Here is an 18,868-nt window from a genome sequence, read left to right as displayed (position 1 = left end):
ATAACCAGAATCAGGACTAGTTTTTCGTCTTAAAAGAAACAATGCATTAAATTATCACTATTAAAATCTAAGATTCTTAGTTTTTAGAAATATCAGTGAAACTTTTCTAAATCTACAATTATGTTTTGTTGATTAATAATATGTATAATAAGACAACTTGGAATTTATATCATAATGGCATCTTAAAAGGGAGAAAGTGATTGGCATAGGACAGAGTAGGTTACATAAATGGAAAGCAGCTGTATTAAATGATAAAATTAACCAATCCATTGAATAAAGCAAAGAAATATTTCTTTATGGCTGATTCATATCCATCAACTGTCTAAGATTCGGACAACATTACTTATATGTCCATTTATTTTTATTTATTACCACTTTGGCTTATTTAGATTAAATTTTATTTACCTAATTTTTTTTTTTTTAAATCATGAGTTGTTTGTCTGACAGACAACCAAATAGGACATTAGGACATATATTTTTATCTTTTACACATCTTGGAAATTTAGAGATTTTCATGTTGCTGTGCTAGTTTATCTATAATAAACAGAAGCAGTTTGACACAGCAAAGAGGGAACTCAATTTTATAGCCAGGAAGATCTGTGTTCAATTCAAGTATTTCCTCAGACACTTACAAGTTGGATGACTCTAGGCACGAGATTGCTCATGTGATCTAGGCAAATCTAAAAATCTAAAACTATAAATTGCAGAGAATGTGCTAACCTGCATTGGGTGAGAGGATTTCAAATATTCCTGAAATCTTAGTTCCATATGTTCCATATGTAGAATAAAACTTAGTGAAGTTTTTAATCCAATTAACAAGATAAGCTTCATTATGCAATAGAGAACAATACAAAACAATACATAGTCCAGTAATATATAGCTGAGCAGACTAAGTACATAAGGGTTCAGAACAAATAGATCCTGAAGAAAAAGACAGGAAGAATTTGGATAGGTATAGAGAAAGGCGAGAAGGGCATACTAGGTATGAGACCTAAGTATGAACACAGAAATGAGCACTATGAATATTCTATTCCAATTATGCATTTACCTTCTCTCTTGAACTGGAAAAAAAAAAAAAAGAAAACATCTGCCTCTAAGAGTTGGGAAAGGTAGCAAGTGGATGCTTCTGACACTGTCCATTTTATTAAAGACAACAATGAACAGGGTATTTTCCTTGTCTGTTCTCTATCAGAAGCTTACTTCCCCACTTAACAGTTCTAAGGGTTTTTCCCTGTCTTTCATTTTCCCTGTGATCTCAAATTTCTTGTCTTATAAATTTTCTCAGTAGGTTTCTCCTTCTCAGGATGACTTTGTGCCTTTTTTATCTTATTCCATGCTTCACAATTCCCTCAGACTTTGTGATCATATGACTATTTTTCCTCTTTAAAATTTAGCTTCCCTTTTTAAAAAGTTTCTTTTAATGTTACTTTTCTCTGTTTATTAATCTTTCATACCAGGATTTGTTTCTCTTGTCATAAATTTTAGCTAACTTTGCTTTGCAGAGACCAAAGTCAACCAAACCACTGAATAAATACAAAGAATATTTATGATTCCCATATAGCAATCAATTATCAAAGATTTATTGGATATTATCTATATATGCAGAACTGACCTTTTTTCTATATAAGAAGCAGCTTACTCACTCACCTCCTCCTTCCATTATTATTTCATTTACTGACTTAAATAGAGTTGACTTAGTTCTTAAAGGAGAGTTGATTTTGGGGGAAAAAAATTGAGGAATCACGAATCCTAATTTTATTGGTAACCATGGTATGGAGACTGCAGATCAGCATTTAGTCCCAAGTTAAATGACTTGGGGTAAGTGTATGTTAGAGGCAGTACTTGAATTCATGTTTTCCTGACTCCTATATTGGTTCTCTACTACACAATTCCTTCTCTAAGTGAAGTGGCATATTTTTTATTTTCCCACAGATTCATCAAAATTTTCTTTAAAAATAAATTATTTTTTGTTTTTAAGACTCACCCCCTCGCCTTTTAAAAATCCCTGGAGTCTGCATTTCTGGCTATATCTCACCTTCTTCACTCTATTCCACTTCTATTTCCAATGCCCCTGGACTTGCATTTTTCTTTAACATTTTTTTTTTTAAACTGAGTTTCAAATTCTCTTCCTCTTTCCTATTTCTGATTCATCGAAAAGGCAAGCAATATGATATCAGTTATACATAGAAATATCATGCAAAACATTTCCATATTAGTCATGTTGAAAAGAGAAAGAGAGACAGAGGCAGAAAGGAAAATGAGAGAGAGAGAGAGAGAGAGAGAGAGAGAGAGTTAAAATATGTCAGTCTGTTCTCTGGGTTCATTAGTTCTCTCTCTGAAACTGAACAGCATTTTCCATCCTGAGTATTGTCTTGAATCACTGTATTGATGAGAGTAGCTAAATCTTTCACAATTGACCATCATTACAATATTGCTGTTACTTTGCACAATGAGCTCCTCTGAAGTAATATATTCAAATTTGAATGTTAACGGAGACTTCAATGACCTCAGGGCTAAAACCTACTATTAAAATGGATGTGCTATGTGCCCTAGCGCTCTGAAAAAATATGAAAATCAATTGTAAATTGTAAATCATTACAGAAAAGCATTATCACACACAATAATGATGATGATAATAAACTAGCATTTAGTTTTCACAAATAAACTTTTAAGGAAATAACATTCTTTATTTTGAAATAAAAAAAGAACTCAGAAATATTTACCATCTCTAGCTTCTCAATCTTAAGGCGAATTGAGGGATCTAAGGAAATATTCTCTCCTTGTAGTCCAGTATCATTAGGCCAGTTGGGGTTGATATCTAAGGAAACAAAAGGATGCATGTTAATTGGAAATTTAATTGAACATCTTCTTTTGATAAAATGCATTCTGGGATCCTGCTCCTCAAAAATAATTTAGATTAATCAGATGGCAGAATTAACTTGTGTTTAAACAATAAGCATTTTGTTACAAACTTAAAATATATCAAATAAAATATTTTCACTTACACACTAAATGGTATTTTGAAGGAAAAAAACAGCATTTGGAAATTATACTTTCTCAAAATACATTCAAAAATTATTTAAAAAAACAAAACCACCAACATTAAATCTACTAATTTGGATGAAAAAAATAAACTGCCTTTATTTTGCAGAAGCCATCTTGCAGAAGAAGCTTCTTTAGATAAATGCCTGACAGAAGTTTTGGAAAGCAAGTTGCTATTGTTCAAATAAAATAACTAAAACATCCATACTTTTTGACTCTGAAATTCCACCAGTAGGCCTATATTCCAAAGAGGTAATTGATAATAAGAAAGTTTCCATTTGTACAAAAATATTTTCAATATCTCTTTTTGTGGTAGTGAAGAACTGGAAATAAAAGCTGATAACCATTGACTAAGGAATGACTAAATAATTGCGGTACATGATTAGCATATTATAAGAATTCTTGTAAGAAATGATGAATGTGATGATTGAGAGATGCATGTAAAGATATATGAATTGATGCGAAGTGAAGTATGGAGAATTAGGAAAATAATGAGTACAACTATGTAATAGTAATCACCATAAGATAATCAAAAGTGAATGTTGTAATTTATAAAGAACATGTATGGCTCACAAAAAGAGATATGTGGCTAAAAAATGTAAGTAGAAGCAAACTTTAAAGGCCTATCAAAGAGTAAAATGGAAGCAGGTGGTTAAAGTTGTAGTTGGTCCTAATAAAGAAACTACAAATAGATTAGAGAATAAATTAGAGGAAATAAAGGAGATTGTGGAAAAAAATTCAGTATTTCGCCATGGAAAAATGTTTTAATTAAATTATTAAGTATAATTCTGCCTACAGAGGGAAAGAGAATCCAAAGGGAGGGATCCATCTTACTTTGAAAATCTCTCTACCAAAATAATTTCTAAACCACAATTTTTAGGGTTAAAGAATAAATAAATAAAAAGAAAAAATTTCATAATCAAGATTCAATCAAAGTTTAATGAATAATTTTTGACTCATTAAACAGAATAATAACTTATTTTTCATTCACTCTAAAGAATTATTTTCCTAAAAACATTTTTAGCTGCTTTCTTTATAGATTCTTCTTTCAATTTGATCAAGGATGATAAATGATTTTTTATTAAAGGGGTTCTTAGTCTGATCACAACCTTAATCAATTTCAGGGAGGTCTCCTTTCAAAGGTGATCAGGCCTCTCTGCCTTCAGAAATTTATTTGGCCTTCAAAAAGAATGCACCTGGAGATCTTTAGAGTAGGGAATTGTTTCCAGGGTGTTATGTACTGATAAGATTTTCTATCTCTGCAAAGGGATAAAAATGAATAGAGCTGAGACCAGGGATTTCTGACAAAAAGAGTAAAAAATAAATAAATAAATAAATAAAAAATCCAAATAAAGTCTAAAATTCCAAAATCAAAAACCACTATCAATATTCCTAAAAGAGAGAACTGGAAAAGATGTAGTATTTAGTAGGATTTCATAATACCTATTTCCTGATAGATCTATCCAGTTTCACATCTCATTACAGAGTAATACAACAATTATGGAAGAATTCTCTAAAATTAATGAAGACTCATGTTCTGGGAAGAATTCATCTTGTGTGACACAGGTTTATAGTCCATCTGGAGAGATATGATATAACTACTTAGACAGAAAAACCCAATTACAAAAACTTTTACCATCACTGCCTAGCTAATTACTGAGATAATTTTTGATATTCAAAATCCTTATGATTACAAAATAAAGAGATTATATGGTAAATTCACTGAAGGAGTTGTGGAAGCTTTCCATAAGAAGGAAGACCAGAGCAGGGTCTCCATATGTAAACAGGACAAACAAACAAGGAACTCCTGCTACTGAAAGGAAGCATACTTCATAGACAATACTCGGGTAAGAAAAAATCCAAAGGAAAAGATGAGGGAACAATATAAGCAGCAGATATAGGTCTAAGACTGAAAGTTTCTAGTCACCTCCAAAAGAAGGAGGTTAGTTGGCAAGCATAAGCCACAGATTAATTGTTGAGGTTGCCAGCCATTGTGTACAATGTTAAGCTCAAAAAGGAAATGAGACAAAATTTATATACCTACAAATACAACACTTCAAAAGTCCAAAGGGAAGAAGCTGCAGGCAGAATAGAGGGATGGGGGAGAACAAGAATGGGTCCTTGGATCAGGCATATTAGTATGTGAGGCTATATGGATGGCTGAGGAGAATCCCTTTCCGCATGTCGACTCTCCCTAAGTAGAACTAATAGTCTTCATCCAATGCCAACTGAAAAATTAGTTTATAAACATTTCTACTGACACCTGTTAGAGATCTGGTGTAATAAATGACTTGGTTCCCCTTCAATCCTGCCTTTTGGGTATTTTCACTGACTGTTTTCCATGTCTGGAACTCTTTATCTCTGCTTCCTGGAATCCCTGGTTTCCTTCATATCTCAAATAAAGTTCCACCTCCAGACAGAAACTTTTCCCAGTCTTCTTTTAGTTCTTCCCTCTGAGATTATTTCGGATGGATTTTGTATATATCTTGCTTTGTATATAGTTGTTTGCATTTTATGTAGAATGTTGGCTTCTTGAGAATAAGGATGGTCTTTATATCCCCAGGGTTAAATACACTGCCTGGCATCTAGTAGGCACTTAATAAATGCATGTTAATTTCATGAGTCTGTTGCTATTATTAAATTAAAACCACTGGTTCCCATATTTATGAAACTGATAAAAGGAACTACTTGACTGACTAATCAAACAAATCAATAACTAGACCTTTGAGTTCTGTTGGGATGCTCATTTAAATACTCTTTTTGTGTAGACCCAAAGTCAATATTCAAAAGCAAATTGGACTCACCATAGAAGCCTAAATAGAAAAATAACAAAAACTAATTTTTTTTAGGAAGCATCTTATACTTGGGTACACTGTAATGCCATCCAGATGGCTGTTTAGTTGACCTGCAGAGTTTGTCTCATCAATTAAATACCATGTTCCATTATCTTGTCATGCATATATTGTCAAGGAGTATACAACAAAATGAATGATATACTCTAAAATTTGTATCAATTGCAGAGTCCTATTACATAATCTATTCTATACTTTAATTTCACAATGTGGGCAAAGCTGTAAAGGTAAAGCCAGGATAGGCCCCTGCTCATCGGCACATTCCTTGAAGATTTCAATCATATGACAAAATGTAAAGAATATAAATATATCTTGATTTTTGGATGACTTTCCATATAATTTTTAAAAAGTTGCTTCTAAGATGATAGCAAAGAATCTTCAATCACCTCCTTCCCATGGGAATATTTCAGAATCCCTCTCGAGTGATCAGGTAACACATCTCATAGAAAAGATAATGCAATATTTCCTAAAATTCTATGGTATGAAACAATTTCTCCATTACCCTTACTATCTTCAAAAATGCAGGGAAAGTGAAAAGATGGAATGTGATAACTAGAAACTTGCCAAGCACTATGAAAATACAGGCCTAGTTTTTGCCTTAACTCCAAGCTTTGTGTCAATACAGACCAATTTTGGCCAGGAAAGACAGATTTAGCTCTTATGAAATCAAAACAGGTCAGTACATGAGATTTTTGTTCACCCTGCTAGCAACCCATGATTTGAATATTACTCATCCCAATGTGATAATGGATTGCACCAAACTAATGCAAAATATAAAGGTTTCTCTTCCACAGGTCCAGACAGCATTCCCAACAGAACTCAAAATAAAATTCTTGCCACTAGTTGAATACAGGGGATCTGATACACACAATAGTCCATCAAAAAAAACCTAACCCTTTTGCTGAGGTAGAAAGGTCCATTACTGCTTACAACTCAAAAAACAGTTAAACTAAACAGTGTTAGTTAGAAACACACTTATGTACAAGAACCAGCAAGCAAACTGAATCCTAGCCATCCCACAAGTAGAGGTCCCTGACAATAAAATCCCAAGGACTGGCAGGTGGCAATGCAATTTCATTTTTACAGAGAAACAAGAAAGGCTCCTAAAATCAAGAAGAAACTGACATGTGAGATGTGGTAAACGTCCTATTTCCTGGGTTTATATGGGTAATGAGAAGAAAAGATTTATTAAAATTCAAGAGTTTCCCAGGGAATAGGTAAAATAATATCAGGTGGACCAGAGTTTTCTTTGTATTATAGAGTGCTTCCACTTAGGAAAGCATGATCATCTGAATAGGTAGGAAGACATGCTGTTAAACATTTATTCTAATATTGTGAATTAGTTTCCCACTGGCTCTGAATAAGTAAAACAAAACAAAACTAAATAAAAAACAATTTAATGATTATGGAATTGGCTTAATTTGGGGCAGTTGGATGGTGCAATGGATACATTACTAGATTTAGAATCAGGAAAACTGAGGCCAAATTCTCATACACTAGTTATGTGACCCTGGGCAAATAAATCACTTAATCAGACCTGGTTTACTTCATTTTCCTCATCTATGAAATAAGCTGGATGAGGAAATGGCAAACCACATTAGTATATTTGCCAGGAAAACCCAAAATGGGGTCACTTAAGAGTCAGACATGATAAAAATGACTAAACAACCACAACAATAACACACTGGCCTAATTGCCATTATTTATGTTATATTACAACTAATAATGTCTGTGAAATGTACTATATAAACAAGCTTGATGGGACAGTAGGAAGGACAGAAAGATGGTTAGTATTGCTCCAATTTTAGTAACAAATCAGATGCCTCTTAAAAATGAATAGCCCCTCGTTGTTAAGGGAAATAAAAGGGGAAAAGTTGACATGAGCTATGTAAAAAATAGGGATTATGGAAACCATTTTAACTAGAAGGCCATTTTAGATAAAAGCTCTCTAAAATACAGTGTTTACCCATATCTCCATATAAGGAACATAAAATTAATCAACCAATCTAGTTCCTATTTTGTGTTTTAGTTTGCTAAGAATATGTATCTAATTCAGTGATCAGAGTCTCTAGCTGCCCAGAGAGTATTACCCACACTGTTAAGTGGAAGTGTTGTTTCACAATTTGGAATTTTAGCAGGGACTATATACATTCCTTGATCACTAGAAAGAAATTCTGGAATTCCTTATTAGGGAACTAAGTGATATGTTCTTTTTTTGTTGTTGTTCTTGTAGAGGAATTACTATTAATTTTTTTTAATGGGTAGGATTTTACCAATAGAATGAATTAAGTACTTGATAAATCCTTCTGTTGTAGACTCAAAATTTCTGAACAAAGTCAAATTGGTGACTCTAATCACCAGCATATCACTTTCTTTGGTAACTGGCAGTATTTGGGATAGGACTATTTTAGATATATTAAGAAAAAGCCCAAATGCAAATCAAATTTTAGTTATAAAACTGATAATGACACATGAAGTATGTCGAAGGCAGTAGAGGATCCTAGAGATTTAAACCATACCTAAGAGAGATGAAACCCAAGAGTTAAACTGAAATAATTTGTTCAAAGTCACACAACTAATTAGGACAGAAGTAAGACATGTATCCTAGTTTAGTGTTCTTTCTCAAATATCATATCACTTCCATATGCTAAGGACGAAAAAGAAAATTCAACCTTTCTATTATATAACCATGTTGCTGAATATGAAACAACCTTAACACAATTCTTAATTTTTAACTGCCCAATAAGTCTAATCCACTTCCAAAAATAGTTGCACTTTAGATATTTTGAAAAAGAAAAAAGACAAATAATAGATTCTTTCCTTATTGGACCCACAAAAAGGGATGTATTCTTCACTTTACCAAAGCATTCCTCATAGATCTTTTGATTGTGCTGCTATGTAGAAGAAATAGACTGTTGGTAAAAAGATATATATATAGACACCCAAGTAAACATTTCTGCATATTATTAGTCTTCAATTAAACAATGTTTATAATGAATTTTAAAACCTTGTCAAATTTTCTGTTTATATGTAACTTTAACATGGTACAACCTAGAAAATGAACCTTTGTTTTTTTTTTTTTTTTTTTTTTAGAAAAGTTGGTGATAAAAAGTGAGATTTTTCTAATTCAAGATTCTGTATGTTATAAAGGTTTGATTGCCAACAACATAATTGCATTACAATTTCAGTTTACATTTGACTGTTAACATGTAGATTTTTAAGAAAAGTGAGAGGCTAGGAGTGAATTAGTAAATTCACTGAGAAATGTTTTGACTGTAAAAAACAGATCATAGGATTTCAAGTAGACCAGTAGCATCATATCTAACTTTTCTTTTTTCTTTCTTTGTTTCTTTCTTTCTAACAGCTACATGTGAGGAAACAAAAGCTAAGAAGTGGGAAGTTGGAAGGGCTTTTACAATTGATTAGTTGGGAAGAATCTTCTTTTACTAAAGCTCTAGAATTGAAGCTATTGCCAACAGAAGATAAAGCCTTATGTAGCTTTGTTTATGTTCAGTTGTTTTAATAAAGTTTTGATTTTATTTTAAAAGGTAACTTTGGGAAAAGTAAGTTACTTCAGTTAACTTTGCCAAATTGCAAACCTGGCTTTTTGGAATATACAATCATGATCAAGATAAACTTTCTTCCTTGGTTGGAGGTATTAATAGCAGAGAAATTATTCCAGTGAAAGTTAATACTAAGTCTATAGATGCATTGATCAAGTGACAACAGCTCACACCATTATGTGGTAATGGCTTTATGTACAGAGGTAAACTGAGCCCTGATTCTGGAGGTAGGAAGACTTATCTTGAGTTCAAATCCAGCCTCAGACACATTGGCTATGTGACTCTGGGCAAGTTACTTAATCCTATTTGACTCAGTTTCCTCATCTGTAAAATGAGCTGGAGAAGGAAATGGTAAACTACTCTAGTATTGTTGCCAAGAAAACCCCCCAAAATGTCATAAAGGATTGAACATGACTGTAATAAAAAAGACAAAACAATAAATAAACAATGTCACTCCCATTTCATATAGAAAGTGTCATCTAGAAAGTTGGGGAAAATAAAGAGAAGTCAAAGAATGTATAGATCTGATCTTTAAACAATTTCACACTAAAGATATGAAAGAAAACTATATACAGAATAATGTATCATGGTTACATAATATTAGGTACATCCCATAGAAAAGCAGTTACTCCATTTTCATAGGAAGGATTAAATAGGAAGTCATGGTAGAGCTATGAGTCATAAAACATTTAAGTCTTTTAAATAATCAAATTTCTCATCTCTTCATTATTAATGTTATGGTAAATCCTGATCTCAGATCAAGCAAAAACAAAAATTGATCTAATTAAAAGAGATAAGGCAAGGTACTATATCTTGCTAAAGGGTGGCATAGATAATGAAGCAATATGAACTAAGTGGTGCAGCATCTAAATTCTTTAAAGAGAAATTAAGAGAGCTGCAAGAAGAAATAGACGGTAAAACTATAGTGGGAGATCTCAACTTTGCACTCTCAGAACTAGATAAATCAAACCACAAAATAAATAAGAAAGAAGTTAAAAAAGGTAAACAGAACACTAGAAAAGTTAAGTATAATAGATCTTTGGAGAAAACTAAATGGAGACAGAAAAGAGTACACTTTCTTTTCGGCAATTCATGGAACCTATATAAACTGACCATATATTAGAACATAAAGACTTCAAATTCAATTGCAGAAAGACAGAAATAGTAAATGCATCCTTTTCAGATCACAATGCGATAAAAATTACATTCAATAAAAAGCCAGGGGAAAATAGACCAAAAAGTAATTGGAAACTAAATAATCTCATCCTAAAGAATGATTGGATGAAACAGCAAATTACAGACACAATTAATAGTTTCTCCCAAGAGAATGACAATAATGAGACATCATACCAAAATGTGTGGGATGCAGCCAAAAAGGTAATAAGGAGAAATTTTATCTCTCTAGAGGCCTACTTGCATAAAATAGAGAAAGAGAATGAATTAGGCTTCCAACTAAAGTTAGAAAAAGAGCAAATTAAAACCCCCAGTCAAACAAACTATTGAATTAGTAAAACTAAGAGTTGATTCTATGAAAAAACCAACAAAATAAATAAACCCTTGGTAAATTTGATTAGAAAAAGGAAAAGGGAAAATCAAATTATTAGTCTTAAAAATGAAAAGGGAAAACTTTCCACTAATGAAGAGGAAATTAGAGCAATAATTAGGAGTTACTTTGCCCAACTTTATGCCAATAAGTTTGATAACTTAAATGAAATGGATGAATACCTTCAAAAATATAGTTTGCCCAGATTAACAGAGGAAGAAGTACATTGGTTAAACAGTGCCGTTTTAGAAAAAGAAATAGAACAAGCTATTAATCAATTCCCTAAGAAAAAATTCCCAGGACCAGACTGATTTGCATATGAATTCTACCAAACATTTAAAGAACAATTAACTCCAATGCTATATAAACTATTTGAAAAAATAGGCATTGAAGGAGTTCTACCAAATTCCTTTTATGACATAGACATGGTACTGATACCTAAACCAGGTAGGACAAAAACAGAGAAAGAAAATTATAGACCAATCTCCCTTATGTTATGGCAAATAACTGCCCATGTTAATTATATATAGTTATAGTTCCAAACAAAATAATATTTAATCCAAAGTGCTAAAATATTTCAAAAACTGGTAAATACATATATTGACTAATGCTTTACATTTGTGGCTTAAAAAAATGGACCTGCTTTGCCAGAAAGATGCAGAGGGCTGGGCATGGAGTCAGGAAGGTCTGAGTTCAAATACAGATACAGATATTTACTTGGTATGCAAATCTAGGCTAATGTCCAAACCTCTGTTCTCCCCTCAATTTCTTATAAACCATAAAATAAGGGTAATCATCTACCTCACAGGATTATTGTAAGGAACAAATGAAATATTTGTAACACAGTGGATGATTAATAAATTTTTGTTCCTTTCTATCTCACTACAGTAGATACAGCCACATTGCAGAAGCACAAGGGTCCTCAGATATTAGACAGAGTTTCATCCACATCCAAGAAAATCAAAAGCTGAGATTTTTGTCATTTAGGTAGAAAGTGACTTGTTCTTCTCATCTCTATCTTGATTTGTTCAAGATTATTTTAATAGATAACAAAGATAGCACAAAAAGATCCCACTACTCTCCTATTCTGGAGTGTTTGTTAATGCATACTGAAAAAATGCTTAAATGGCACATTGTATACTACATAAAAGTCACTATCCTCTCCTTTACAGGATAGAAAAAGTTCTAAGAAATACCTCTGGATTCTCTGGATGAATTTTCATATACCTGGATTGTGCTTAGTCCCAATTCCTTCATTCTCATCCATTTATTCAATAATTTGGATAAATGAATTTGTGTTGTCAGGAAATTTAACCTAAAGAAAATATTATTCTGGGGCAGCTAGATGTCATAGTGGCTAGAGCACCAGCCCTGAAATTGGGAGGACCTGAGTTCAAATACAGCCTGGAACACTTAAAACTTCCTAGCTGTGTAACCTTGTGGGCAAATTACTTAACCACAATTGCCTCAGCCAAAAAAAAAAAAAAAAAAAAAAAAAAAAAAATACACGCACACACATATATATTCTGCTATATTACACTAAATTATAGAAATACTCATTTTATTGGGCATTTGAGTTCAAAATAAAAATAAAACTTTTTAAAAATTAAAAAAAATAAAAAGAACATCAGACTCCTAAAATGGATGGTATGAAAGCTAGGGTTGTTAAAGTACTAAATCTAAAATTAGAGTGACTTGGCTTCTTTAGTGAGTTAATATCTTATTGTCTGTTATAGCCCAGTAGAGATATGAAAATGTTATCAGCTGGTAGAAGATCTCATCTCAAAGGGAATTCACATTTGGAGAAATTTGGTGAACACAAAGAAAAAAGAAAAGTGAGTAGCATAAAAACAATGTTACCCGGTCAAATTAAAAACCAAGTATGAATCATTCACATGGGAAACATGTTCAAGATAAAACATAGGCAATTGATTATGGATCACTCACATGGTTCTATGATGTTTAAAAAAAAAAAAAAAGGCAACCATGGGAGATATCATTCTTGGTTCTTTGAAGGATTGGATGAACATAGAAGTATATTTGTAAAAAATACTTTCCCTTTCTCTTCCTCTTTCCCAAGAAAATGCACTTTTGAACAGAAAAGGGTGTGCCTGGAATGCTCTTTCCATTTCTCCCTCCTGACTTCTCAGGTCTCCCTCAAGTATCAGCTAAAATCCCACTTCTAAAGGAAGCCTTTCCCAATTCCTCTTAATTCTAGTGACATTTTTCTGATGATTACTTACTGCTCATTCTGTATATATTGTGTTTTTACATAGCTGCTTGCATGTAGGTTACCTTATAGGACCACAAGCTCTGTGTCTGTGTCCCAATGACTATCTTTTTCCTTTCTTTTTATCTACAGGACCTAAAATAATATCTTGTACATAGCAAGTGCTTAATAAATATTGAGTCACAATTTGGCTCCAGTTACCTATTTTCTAGACTTATTTCACTTTACCCTCTCACTTTATGTACTTTATACCAGCCAACCTGGCAAACTTGCTATTCCCCATATTTTATATGAATATATGGAATATTTTATATCTATTTCCTATCTCCTTGCCATTGAATAGTTGTCTTTCATTCCTGGAATGCTCTCCTGATTTACTTCTTTAAGGCTTCATTCAAGTGCTATTTCCTATATAGGCCTTTTCTTAATCTTGCCAGTTGTGAGACTTCTCTCTTCCTCCACTCTCTCTTTTTTTTTCCAGTAGTATTTTATTTTTCCACATACCATGTAAAGGTAGTTTTAAACATAAACATTCGTTTTCTTAAGACTTTGTGATCCAGATTTTTCTTTCTCCTACCCTTATTTCTTCCCTCTCCAAGACACAAACAATATGATTTAGGTTAAATATGTACAATTCTTTTAAATATATTTCCATATCTGTCATGTTATGCCAGAAAAATCAGACACAGGGGCAGCTAGATGGCACAATGGATGGAGCACCAGCCCTGACACTCAGAGGACCTGAGTTCAAATCCGGTCTCAGACACTTAACACTTCCTACTTGTGTGGCCCTGAGCTTAACTCCAATTGCCTCACCAAAAAAAAAAAAAAAAAAAAAAATCAGATCAAAAGGGAAAAAAACCCACAAGAAATGATAAAAAGGTAAAAATACTATGCTTCGATCCACATTCAGTATTCATAATTCTCCCTCTGGAGGTGGATGGCATTTTCCATCCTGAGTCTACTGGAATTGCTTTGTCTCCCTCCACTCTTGAAATGATTATATAAATGGACTATTTGCCATTGAGGGAAGAGAAAATTGGAATACAAGGTTTGGCAAAGGGTTAATGTTGAAGAATTATCCACGCATATATTTTGAAAAGTAAAAAGCTTTAATAAATTTAAAGAAATGATTTTATATATAGATATATATTCTTTTTTGTGGACTTATTGTATCCTCATTCTGTTCTCAATCTCTTCTTTTTCCACCCTCAAGTACACAGAATGGAAATTCCATGAAGACTGGGACTGGCTAATTTTTATCTTTATAGCTATAATGCCTTGAACATAATAGGCAATTAATATATGCTTATAAAATGCATTTGGTAAAAATGCTCTAGAAAGAAAATAGAGCCATAGTTCTTAGCTATTCTTTACTCCTTAAATAACAACTTAAAACATCTCATCCCCGAAAAATGAACAAAGTAGAATGTGATGGAAAATGGGACTAGTGACTTGGAGAATTAATTCTTTTAAACTGCCAAATTGAAGTAATCCATTCTGTAACTTAGCTCAATCTTTACTTTCTAAGTTATCACTGCTAAATAAGATTCTGTGTGCAATTTTGCTACTTCTTCATGGAAACAAGAGAATAACAGAAATTCTTTTCTGAAACTGTCACATCTTTATGCAGCTTTTCTTTGAGTTTTTCTTTCACAGAGCATCTGTCTTCAAAAACAACCTGATTTGCATTCCCTTTATTTCTCAAGAACATAAAAAGCAGAAATGAAAATAATTGGTTTTCTTGAAAACCTTTGACACATCTATGCAGAATTCTGAAGGCAAGATATAGGTGTTAAGATCACAACAATATTTGGTTTCTAAGGCAAAAAACATGTGTAATCAAACTCCATCAACTGAGGGGAATTTTTTTTTAACATGATAATAGAAACCTAGGGTTGCCATGACTGAACAATTCAGACCAACTATCCACAGAGGAAAAACTAAGTGGATGAACAATGTCTTTTGTCCAAGATATCATATGCATTTTGATACATAATCTAAGGAGCTCACCCATCAATATAAACTTGGAAAAATACTACAATTGAATAATGAGTTTGTACCTGTGGTGAAAAGTAGAAAGATAGAAAGTTAGGTTTTCTTTGGAAAATTTTCAAGATCTTTTAATCACATCCAAACTTTTGTCCAGATACCTAGGAGATTCAGTGGACAGAATACCAGGTTTGGAGCCAGGAGGACTGAAATTCAAATCCGGGCATGTGAATGTAATCAAGTCATTTAATTGTTTGCCTCAGTTTCTCATTTGCAAAATGAGTTGGAGAAGCAAAAACCAAACTACTCCTATATTTTGCCAATAAAATACAAAATGGCGTCACAAAGATTTAGACTGAACCGACATGACTAAACCACAAAAAAAAAAAAACCAAAACCAAAAACTTTCTCTCTGAAACAAAGGCTTATCTTTATAAAAGAAATATTCTTCCATTTATGATGAATAGCTATGAGACATGTATCACACCACATGATCTCCTCATGTGTGGGATTTTTTGAAGAATTGAAAATGGAGGAATTTAAGATGGGCATAAGTAAGATGTAAAAGACTACAATTAAGGAATTATGCAGAGGAAGTGGGATCAATCATATAGTAAGAGTAACGGATAATTTATGGCCAACCCATGTGCCTTACTGGTAACCTTGTGATATCCAGAGTTTTCACCCTGGATGGATCCCCTCTGGCAAACTTATATAAAGATGACATGAATAAAAATCGCACGAGACATACAAGCATTAATGGGCTGTAATCTTTACAAATGGAAGAAATCCCACAATGATAGACTATAGGCCACTAGAATATTGCAATAATAGAAATTTTGGTAATTGCAACAACAGGCTCATCAACTTGGTATTGGAGACGGCTCAGGACGAGGGACTATGAAACCTGGGGTATAGCCATGACTCTACCACCCATTCTCCTGTGACCCCAACCAAGGTATTTCTCTTCTCTGAATGTCAGTTTCTCCATGAATAAATGAATGAATAAAAACATCTTTATTATGTGTCTAGCACTGTGCTAAAAGCAGGAATACAAATAAAAAAGATAAGAGAGTCCTGTCTTTAAGGACCTTTCCTTGTAGAAGGGAAAAAATGAGAAGGCTAGACTACATGATTTTTCTATCAATTTTAATATGCTGCATATACCTCTTTATTGGATTACTTCATGTTGGGTCTCAGAGCTATATCTACTTATTGCCAAAGGAAATATTCTCTAAATTGATCTGTGATCTCTTTAGACTTCCCTTCAGTGATATAGGTTGCAACCTATCCATAGCTACTAATCCTGTAAGTCCCTTGTCCATGTGTGCCCAAAAGTTCGGTATGAAGGGTCTTCTGACACTGATATTGGGAAAGTACTCTGGATGTCCACTGTCATCTCTCAGCACTGCCATGTCACTAACCAATTTTTTCTTGTTATTGATACAATTTTTTGATAACATCTTTTACTTCTGTTCCTATGTGGAACCTCACTAGTTAAATGTCATAGCAGGTTCAGGCTTCTTCATTGCTTCTTGGGTGATAATCATTTTTAATTTTAAATTCTTCAGAAACAAACGTATTACATATCTTACTATTATATGGCAACATCAGCAGAATGTCAGTATTAAAAAGATATCCCTTTGCATTCATGGAGAGCTTAGAAGTAATAAAAGACTTATGAAATTACTTAAGAATTCAGTCTGTTCTCCTTTCCAGAGCAATACTAGATCTGGAATAATCTAGGCCTGTTCCAGATAGAGACTTTTAGGTCGTTCATATAAACACAAGTTGAAATTTGGGAAGCTAACATCCATCCAGTTAGTCTTTTCATTGTGGATGAACAGGCCAAAATCCTTTGAATGATTATGGATGTCTTTCCAAGAGGTTCAGTGGAATGATGTAAACCGAACAATATCTTTTGATCCCCTTATCTGAATTAGTCTTCAGCTTGGATTCTTGGTACTGGATCTCCTCTAGAAGAGAAGTGGATACTTTTGAATAGTATACATCTCCTTGTTTTATACTATTCCTGATGTTTATTAAGTGAGAATCACTGAAGGGTTGCTTCTGCCAAACTTAATTCTTTTCCATACTTAACAAATAAGCAAAATGAGATCTTACATTCTCTCTTTCAGTTAATTATAAAATTGTAAAAATGAATTTTTTTGTTTATGAAAATCTGCTTTTCTTTCCAAATATCTACAAAAAGGATGATCTTGATTCACATAGAAGTTGACTCTCCCAAAAGTATTTTTATACATGGGAGAGTAGGCATAAAGTTCAGTAGTTATTGTTCTCTTGATTGACTTTTTCTTTGGTATTAAGTTCTGAAAGGATTGTTTTTGTTCATGTTTTGGTATTTTCCTCTCCTTTAGCCCTTTTGTATATCACTCCCATCACAACTGTAGCATCTTTGCCACTTTTGTCCAACTTGTTGTCACCCTATTTTGGATTTCTATCTCCTTTCATTTAGTCCAATGAAAATGAATTTTATCTTTGTTCTCTTTAAATTTCTACATCTGCAATAAGTATTTAGGAGTGTGATGCTAAAGTTCAAGTGTTTTGCAAATCATTTCCATTTTCCTCATTATTGTAGTAGTTCTGTTTTCATCCAGAAGGTTCTTGGAATAACATTGTTTGGTTAATTTTCTAACCAACGTTTCTTTGAACTGGTTTTACCATCTATTTAGGAGCAGATAGGTGGTTCAATGAATACAGTGTTGGGCTTGGAGTCAGAAAGACCCAAGTTCCAATCCAGTCTCAGATCTACTCAGATATATTAGCTGTATCATCTTGGATGAGTTACTCAATTTTTTTTTTTTTTTTTGCCTTAGTTTCCTCATCTGTGAAATGAACAAAAGAAAAGAAAAACCATTCCAGGGTCTTTGCCAAGAAAACCCCAAATGGGGTCACAAAGAATTAAGGCACTAATAAAACTAAACAACGCTTCTTTTTCTGCTTTAAAAGATGATATTGTTCACAGTCATCCATCATCCTTTATAATAAGATAAAGATTTAATAAATGAATTTATATTCTAAATCAAAGTTGTCTTTAGCAGCATCTTTCTTTAAGTAAGTAAGTTGTCAGATGTTTGCTAAGTTATAGGGTAGACTCTTGACTTCTTGATGTGGCAATTTGGCATTGGTGAAATGTGTGGATAAAATCATTAGTCACTATCAGCATCATTTCTCTTGTCCACTTTCCATTTTTGATTTTCAACTACTTGTTTAAACAGTTCAGGATCAAGTTACTCAATTGTAAGTTTCTATCTCTAAATGGATTCTGATAATAGTTCTGATAAACTGATAGTTTGAATATGTAAAGAAAGCAACTCAGGAACAACTAACATCAATAACAAGTTTTTTCCTAATCTATTAACAAAATAGCATTTATTAAAGGAAGTCTTTCCTAGTCTTTTTAAATTCTAGTACCTTCTATCTGTTGATTATTTCCCATAATTTATGCATATATATATGTATATATATCACTGGTTTGTACATAATTATTTATATGACATCTCCCCCATTAAACTGTGAGCTGCTTAGAAGTAGGGACTGTTTTCTATCTTTCTTTGAATATTCAGTGCTTAGCAAAAAGCCTGTAGGAGCTTATTAAATGTTTACTAACTAGTTTTTTATGGAC

General features: G+C 32.8%; 1 protein-coding gene across 3 annotated transcripts in view; it reads right to left on the bottom strand.

The window, feature by feature from the left end:
* STXBP4 (syntaxin binding protein 4) overlaps nt 1–18,868 on the bottom strand; it is a 217,665-nt gene that overhangs the window by 148,517 nt on the left and 50,280 nt on the right. For all 3 annotated transcript variants that reach the window (XM_031966434.1, XM_031966436.1, XM_031966435.1), the window contains exon 7: nt 2,724–2,818. In XM_031966434.1, the coding sequence (XP_031822294.1) occupies nt 2,724–2,818 (95 nt within the window). The remainder of the gene's footprint in view (nt 1–2,723; nt 2,819–18,868) is intronic.

This window comes from Sarcophilus harrisii, chromosome 4 (genome assembly GCF_902635505.1).
Source record: "Sarcophilus harrisii chromosome 4, mSarHar1.11, whole genome shotgun sequence".
Taxonomy (NCBI): Eukaryota; Metazoa; Chordata; class Mammalia; order Dasyuromorphia; family Dasyuridae; genus Sarcophilus; species Sarcophilus harrisii.
This window is presented reverse-complemented; position numbering and strand designations above follow the sequence as displayed.